Source organism: Saccoglossus kowalevskii, chromosome 14 (genome assembly GCF_978046115.1).
Source record: "Saccoglossus kowalevskii chromosome 14, keSacKowa6.1, whole genome shotgun sequence".
NCBI lineage: Eukaryota > Metazoa > Hemichordata > Enteropneusta > Harrimaniidae > Saccoglossus > Saccoglossus kowalevskii.
The window spans coordinates 32,613,383-32,622,755 of NC_140654.1; the positions used below are offsets into that span (position 1 = coordinate 32,613,383).

The 9,373-nt window shown below is 32.9% G+C and overlaps 1 protein-coding gene across 9 annotated transcripts in view; it reads left to right on the top strand.

The window, feature by feature from the left end:
• Positions 1–6,572, top strand: part of LOC100369281 (uncharacterized) — a 190,135-nt gene extending 183,563 nt beyond the window's left edge. For all 9 annotated transcript variants that reach the window (XM_085508146.1, XM_085508150.1, XM_085508153.1 and 6 more), the window contains one exon: positions 4,003–6,572. In XM_085508146.1, coding sequence (XP_085364272.1) covers positions 4,003–4,071 — 69 coding nt within the window. In that variant the 3' untranslated portion in view covers positions 4,072–6,572. The remainder of the gene's footprint in view (positions 1–4,002) is intronic.
• Positions 6,573–9,373: the final 2,801 nt, after the last annotated feature.

Genomic DNA, 9,373 nt, shown 5'->3' on the forward strand with positions numbered 1-9,373 from the left:
TCACATCTGAATAACATGACATTACATCTGAATAACATTAACATGACATCTGAATAACATGACATCACATCTGAATAGTATGGCATCACATCTGAAAAACATGACATCTGAATAACATGACATCACATCTGAATAACATGACATCACATCTGAATAACATGACATCACATCTGAATAACATTGACATTACATCTGAATAACATTGACATCACATCTGAATAACATTGACATCACATCTGAATAACATTGACATTACATCTGAATAACATTGACATGACATCTGAATAACATGACATTACATCTGAATAACATTAACATGACATCTGAATAACATGACATGACATCTGAATAACATGACATCACATCTGAATAACATGACATCACATCTGAATAGTATGGCATCACATCTGAATAACATGACATCACATCTGAATAACATGACATCACATCTGAATAACATGACATCTGAATAACATGACATCACATCTGAATAACATGACATCACATCTGAATAACATGACATCACATCTGAATAGCATGACATCACATCTGAATAACATGACATCACATCTGAATAACATTGACATTACATCTGAATAACATGACATCACATCTGAATAACATTGACATTACATCTGAATAACATTGACATCACATCTGAATAACATTAACATGACATCTGAATAACATGACATCACATCTGAATAACATGACATCACATCTGAATAGTATGGCATCACATCTGAAAAACATGACATCTGAATAACATGACATCACATCTGAATAACATGACATCACATCTGAATAACATGACATCACATCTGAATAACATGACATCACATCTGAATAACATGACATCACATCTGAATAGTATGGCATCACATCTGAAAAACATGACATCTGAATAACATGAAATCACATCTGAATAACATGACATCACATCTGAATAACATGACATCACATCTGAATAACATGACATCACATCTGAATAGCATGACATCACATCTGAATAGCATGACATCACATCTGAATAACATGACATCACATCTAAATAACATGACATCACATCTGAATAGCATGACATCACATCTAAATAACATGACATCACATCTGAATAACATGACATCACATCTGAATAGCATGACATCACATCTGAATAATATGACATCACTGTCAGGGCACAGGTCAACATGTGTTCGTATATTAAGAGTTACCCCCTATGAGCAATGGAATCGACCTCAAACATGCTAATTATGCAAGTGTTACCCATGATTTTTTCTCTCGATCACTTGAGTCTGTTGTATGTTTTGTGGAGATTTAATAAACGTGGCGATTTATTCGAACCAAATTCCCACAGCCACAATCACATCTGAATAACATGACATCACATCTGAATAACATGACATCTGAATAACATGACATCACATCTGAATAACATGACATCACATCTGAATAACATGACATCACATCTGAATAACATGACATTACATCTGAATAACATTGACATCACATCTGAATAACATGACATAACATCTGAATAACATGACATCACATCTGAATAACATGACATCACATCTGAATAGTATGGCATCACATCTGAATAACATGACATCACATCTGAATAACATGACATCACATCTGAATAACATGACATCACATCTGAATAGCATGACATCACATCTGAATAACATGACATCTCATCTGAATAACATGACATCACATCTTAATAGCATGACATTACATCTGAATAACATTGACATCACATCTGAATAACATTGACATTACATCTGAATAACATGACATCACATCTGAATAGTATGACATCACATCTGAATAGTATGTCATCACATCTGAATAACATGACATCACATCTGAATAACATGACATCACATCTGAATAACATGACATCACATCTGAATAGTATGGCATCACATCTGAAAAAACATGAAATCACATCTGAATAACATGACATCTGAATAACATGACATCACATCTGAATAACATGACATCACATCTGAATAACATGACATCACATCTGAATAACATGACATCACATCTGAATAGCATGACATCACATCTGAAATGACATCACATCACATCTGAAATAGCATGACATCACATCTGAATAGCATGACATCACATCTGAATAGCATGACATCACATCTGAATAGCATGACATCACATCTGAATAACATGACATCACATCTGAATAACATTGACATCACATCTGAATAACATGACATCACATCTGAATAGCATGACATCACATCTGAATAACATGACATCACATCTGAATAGCATGACATCACATCTGAATAGCATGACATCACATCTGAATAGCATGACATCACATCTGAATAACATGACATCACATCTGAAATGGCATCCAATTTGCATTGTTAAGTAGTTAGGTGACCCTTAACCCCTGGAGCACCGATTTAAGTCAACTTTTAACATAATGAACCTGCATAATTTGTTTCATATGCCTGCATGTATTCTTATTTGGTCCAAAGTAAGCAAAGCAAAATACATATACTGGTAAATGTATAAAATATTCGGGTAATTTTAACATTTTAACATTTAAATAGTTAATGTAGTAGGATAATTAAAAAAAAAAAAATTGGACATATAAAAAAATATACATATAAGTTTGCTTTTGTAAACAAGTGGGTTATCTGAACTGTCACATATATTTTGATATACAGGGTAGAAAAATGATAATTGAAGTCATATTGAAAGTGATCTTTTGTATTTACCCCCCCCCCCCCACACACACACACAATAAATAATGCTACATTGTATAGTGCAATGAAAAATGAATGCTGATATATACATGTTACACTGTTAAAAGTTATACATCAGTTGCTGGTTAGTCTCTATTTGTTAAAGCTAAACAGTAGCAGTACCAACAAACACCCAAACCTCATAACACACACATTTGTTATACTAATACTAATAAAAGTAAAATAGTGAAATGGTGTTGAAGTGTTTGCTGGCTAAAATTCTTGTCTGTTTGTTGTGTTTTGTTTTTGCTGCATGGTTTGAAGTGGGTAATTTTCTTATAATAATTTTGCTTGTATTTTCTATAATATTATAATATTATTCATCTCATCTCCAATTAGTGTACTGAAACCAAACATATTAAATGATTTTCTCTCATTGCAATATTTACATATTTAAACAAATATTTGACATATGTTTAAGAAGACTGCGGTGAATACAATGTGACAACAATTCTATTACAAAATATGCATTTTCCTCTCAATATTCATCAACTGAATTATTTTCCTAAATCTGTACAAATAGGGGGAAATAGAGCAAAGTAGAAATAAAAAGTGTTATAACATAATTGTTAGGCTATATAAGTGAAAGGTTACTGCATTCATTGCAACTGTTTTTACACCATGTATAACAGCTTGGATGCAATCTTATTAAATACCTTATAACAATATCAGATTTTTCAGTAAATTATTTCCACACACTTGTTTTTGTTGTGAATCAAGCTACAAGCAAATATTATTTTTGTATCTGGCAGCTTAAGTGATAAAATGCTATTCAACCACTTTTTGAGAAAATAATTTGGTGCCTGTGAATTCAATATTTTTTTTACATACACAAAGAATGCTGTATTACCAGTTATTTTCACTATTTTGAGTAATTTCACCGGGTTTTAAGTTCACAAAATTAGCAGGGAAACAATGAGTTCATGAGGATTTAATTTAGCAAATTTCACCTATCAGCAAAATAAAAACAGGTGAATAATTAGCATATTTGGTAGACATAGCTTTGGTGACTCCATTGTATTTTCCAATTCTTGTGTCTTTGTATATAGTTACATCTTGTGCTGATAATAGGATGTGGATTTGTGAAAATAACTGCAAATCTACTCCACTTCACCCAGTATATCCTTTCCCCTTCACCCAAAGACATACACATTTTATTGGTAAGGTCATTGATATGGTAACAATTCTTATGTGTTTTTTTGTTTTGTTTTTTGCACAGAGTGATGTTAGGACAAAGGAAAAAGTAAAGAATGGACACAGTAAAAGTGAATTGGGAGATGTGTTATGAATCGGTGGTCATCTTATGAGGAGTGGCTAATAATCTCACTACATTCACAGTATATGCAAAGATGTCACTTTTCAACCCACATGGATGCAAGAATGAAGCTTGTATGTAGCAGATATATGATTTTATAGTACAGCTGTTGGTTTAACTGACATGTTTATAGTGCATTTGTCAATTTAACAATGTAGCAGGGCTTAACTTCTGTTATGGGTAATTCCATTTTGACCGAGAAGTCTACTCGTAAGAACCATACAGACATATTTATAATTATCACAGACATCGTCGTTATTTGTAAAATGTGTGGTACATTCAAATGTTTACTTGTTTACATCCGACACAACAACAATGTAGCATGTACTCAGATACCTATGAAACATAAAATATGTTTAATGTCATTTTGGTTTGTCTCAAGGTCGGTCAGAAGAGATTACCTAGTATGATCACCTTACTGTTTTTATATGCATACTACTAGTATGTGATGTACCATTAAAATTAGATTTTCAGCAAAACTAATATTTTGAGTAACTTGGAGTTTATACTGCTCAATGTATTGCCTGATTGTTTATTTATTGTTGTTAGTACAATACATCCCATCATGCATTGCTGTTCAAATTCTGCTTTAGATACGTGCTGAATTAAGCTAATCCAGGAAGTATGAAATGTTCAGTGCTTGAAGTCTGATCGGATGCAGTGGTAAATAGATAATATAATTGTTCTATAAACTTGAAAGGAAGGGGTCTAATGGTTATACAGGAAACAACTCAAATGACTTGTGTGCACCTTAGACTGATCTCAATGATAATTACATCACATTGAATATCATTTTCAAACAGAATTCTATGTGTGATCCGGTGACATGATGACACCCTAAGAAACAACCAAATTCATGTTTGGCTGAAATGCAACTTTATATCATCAATGTAGCTAATATAAACATGTCAAAAGTTTAGGAAATCTTTTTCACATCTGTTGTGAATTTCAGTATTATTCTTTCTGAATAAACTTGTTAATTTTCGTTATACACCATTGTATACTTAAAGTTCATATCTATGTTACATGTAAGGTCCAATTTATTAGTAATAAAAACCAATAACAGTGAAGAAAAATTATCATTTGTGTGGGTTTAAAAGTGATTTGGGTCATAATGATTAATTATACACATAATACATATACATCACAAGGGTTAAAGGTCAACTATGATGATTGACCATTTATTCATTTGTACTTTCTTTAAATATTTACATTTATTAATGTAGTAAAACTGAAAAGGTAGCAACAGGATTCTACTTATTTGTTTACCAGTGAGTGGGAATATTTTTACATTGACAATTTATGGATATAAATTGTAACACAACTGTGATTAATGTATTAGTGTATGGACTGCTGGTTGACTGAAAGCAATTCACCTTTTTTCATGTAATAAGTTTACTTTTACCTACTTTTTTGCATAATATTTGCATAATAACATATTCTATGATGAATATAGTAACCCCATTTGATGTGCCATTTGCCAGTAGTAATGTTTCGTCTTTTACAGTGGCTTCCATGAAGGCATGCATGTTTTTGTTATATAAATTGGAATTGAAAACAACTTGTAACATGTTATTTTATGCATGGCAGGAAATTTCCCAATGATTGAAGGAAATAAAAAGACTTATGGGTAACAGCGTTATCAAATGGTTCATATATTCAATAAAAGCATGTTCTTAGGATTTGAATGAAATCAGAGAATCTTCCAGAGTTGAAGATGCAATATGGATGAGAATATGATTTATGATGAAGAAAAAAAAATGTTGTTACTCAATGAAACATAGTTTCTAATGTGCATATGCAGTATTTTTTTGTGGTATGTTTACAATACATAAAACTGTCATTGTATGTGTGCATTTTTCATCAAATGAATATTTTGCTTCAAAAGAAAAATTTTCAGTTTATGATAAATCATACCGGTAATCCAATTTGGTCACCAAAATTTTAAAAAATATATATACGTTTTCAGCCCCATTGCATCTTCAATATTTTATAAATTTCTATAAAAAATACATTAATAGTTCCCTCATAAAAATTCACTGTATACATAAGTCTGTACATGTTTTATTTATACACAATGTTGACTGTACCAACCAATTTTAGTATTGAGAAATTTATTTGCCTCCAGAGTGATTATTCAGATTTGCATCAGTGTTCTTAGTAGACAAATGTCCAATTTCATTTCCAATAAACTCATACTTTGCCCTTGTATACCAGCTGCCAAAAGTCTAATTCATCACCGAATGGTTCATTATATTTCTACCAAATGTCTGCTATATTCATTTCCATTAAATGTACAGGCATTTAGTCACATCCTGTGTTGGGTCTAAAATGAATAACAAAGTCAAAAATAATGTTCTTATTGTTTTTAAATTTTTTTGAGGTTTTGATTGTCAATGGAACAACCTTACATAAGCTTTTATATTTTCCAGACATTTACTTGTAAATAATAAAATTGTACAGTTTTACAATAATGTTTTTGTGTGTGGATAACTATGGTATACAAACTCAGCCCAGGACGATATGTTTGATGAGTTGTTTGAGTTATGGACATCATGTTACAAATATGACCATGCCCATATACATTTTGGTTTTTGTTATACGTTCACATTCAGTAACTCAAACTTAAATTAACTGTGAGTTGCGGTTAATATAATTTTTTTGTTTTGTATAACGTGTATATTTCCCATGATTCAAAGTTAGATTATCTGATAATTTAAATTTGTGTTAAAATTTGGGTGTGGTTTGTGAAATATGGGCGTGGTCATTTTTGTAACTCAATGTCCGTAATTCAAACAATTCAGCATCTCGCCCAGGACACCCTTGCCATCTTTTAGTCCTAGCTTACTTAAGTTTACCTACAACCCAGTATGTGTTATCATTAAGGGTTCGTATGCCATGACTATACGGTCGGAAATAAAAAGTCTGTCATCTTATCAAAATATAGATTAAAGGGCTATATAATATGCGCTAGTAAGAATGTGAAGTGACTTCTGAAGACTGAATGCTTTTTGTCCTACTTTATATAGATATGTTCAATCAAGTTTATCAAAAGCTTTTATCAAAATTGATTGTAAGTTAAAGATACAGTGTAGTTAGATGTACTGTCTAGGAATCGATAATTTAGCTTTTGATAATGCGAGATTTATTTATTTAGTCCAGCCATAGCCCAATACTGCCTATATAATGTTCGCAACTAGTTTTTACCTTGCCCGTACCATCAAAGATGGAAGAGAAAGGTATATTAAGGGAAAAATTTCTGTCCGGCGTTGTTGTCATCGTTAATAATTTATATTGTGTGCACAATAACTTTACTAATTAGTCCCCGTTCGGACGCAGTCCGAAAACGGGGACTTATGTTTTGCCCTGTGTGCGTCCGTCCGTCCGTCCGTGATCACCTGTATCTCGAACATGCATGGACCGATTAAGTTCAAACTTCACTCATACATCACACATTATATGGGACATATGCACATGCATTTTTTTCATGATCCGATTAACGATAGCCGAATAGCGGCCATTTTAAGGCCGAAAATACATCAAAATCGCACATTTTCACCATTCCGGACCCAGATCTCAGTTATGCATGGACGGATTTTGTTCAAATTTGGTACATACATTAAACATAATAGGACCTTGATGCACGTCATTTTTTTTTTGGATCGGGTTCGAAATGGCCGACTGGCGGCCATTTTGTTTTAAAGAATTCAGTTCTGGATCCGTATCTGAGACATGCTTGGATTGATCGAGTTCAAACTTCACACACACAAGGTACATCATGTCACAAATATGTATGTGCATTTGTTTCATGATCTCATTAACGATAGCCAAATGGCGGCCGCTTTAAGGCCGAAAATGCATTGAAATCGCACATTTTCACCATTCCGGACCCGGATCTCAGTTATGCATGGACGGATTTCATTCAAATTTGGTACATACATTAAACATAATAGGACCTTGATGCACATCATTTTTTTTTCGGATCAAGTTCGAAATAGCCGACTGGCGGCCATTTTGTTTTAAAGAATTCAGTTCTGGATCCGTATCCGAGACATGTCTGGATTGATTAAGTTCAAACTTCACACACACAAGGTACATCATGTCACAAATATGTATGTGCATTTGTTTCATGATCTCATTAACGATAGCCAAATGGGGGCCGCTTTAAGGCCGAAAATGCATTGAAATCGCACATTTTCACCATTCCGGACCCGTATCTCAGTTATGCATGGATGGATTTTGTTCAAATTTGGTACATACATTAAACATAATAGGACCTTGATGCACGTCTTTTTTTTTCGGATCAAGTTGGAAATGGCCAACTGGCGGCCATTTTGTTAAAGAATTCAGTTCTGGATCCGTATCCAAGACATGTCTGGATTGATCAAGTTCAAACTTCACACACACATGGTACATCATGTCACAAATAGATATGTGCATTTGTTTCATGATCTGCTTAACAATAGCGGAATGATGGCCATTTTAAGGCCGAAAATGCATCAAAATCACGTATTTTCACAATTCCAGAACCGGATCTCAGTCATGCATGGATGGATTTTGTTCAGATTTAGCACAATGTGTTGTACATATGCAGGTGCATTTCGGTCATGATCTGCTTTGAATGTATATGTCACTCAAATATGAACGGAACGGGGACGTGTCATTGACAATGACTTGTTCTATTCCAAACTTTATCAACCTTGATAACCTAATTCATCAGTATAAAGTCTTCCCTTAGTGCGAACGACAGATATCCTGTATGAAAATATCATGCAAAAATTGAGAAAATGTGATAAAATATTTTAACTGTTTCTACTTGGCTGATCACTGGTGATACACATTCAAAAGTCATTGATTTCAGTGTAAATATGCATTGTTGTATGTGTTCAATGAAGCAAATCATTTATCTTGTAATAATATCCTTGGTAATGTATCTTCCAAACCCATTGGAATACTAGACTGGGTTTCAAAACCAACTCATGGAGAGAGTTTTTGTTCAGTCTGATACACATTTACAAACCTACCAATAAAATCTTTACAGAAAACAAGATAATCGATATAAGCACTTTTATGAATTGGGTGCCAAACTTGTGTTTAGTGAAAGTTACCCACATTTTGAAAGGAAAATTGTACTCAAAATTATGTATTCTATATTTGACAAACTGTTCATTCGACAAAACATTTTTTTATTGAAGACTGTTTGAGTTGATTTGCATACATGATAGTTATTCCTAGAGGCCGTTTTTTTTTTACTTTTCATATAATGCAGTAGTCA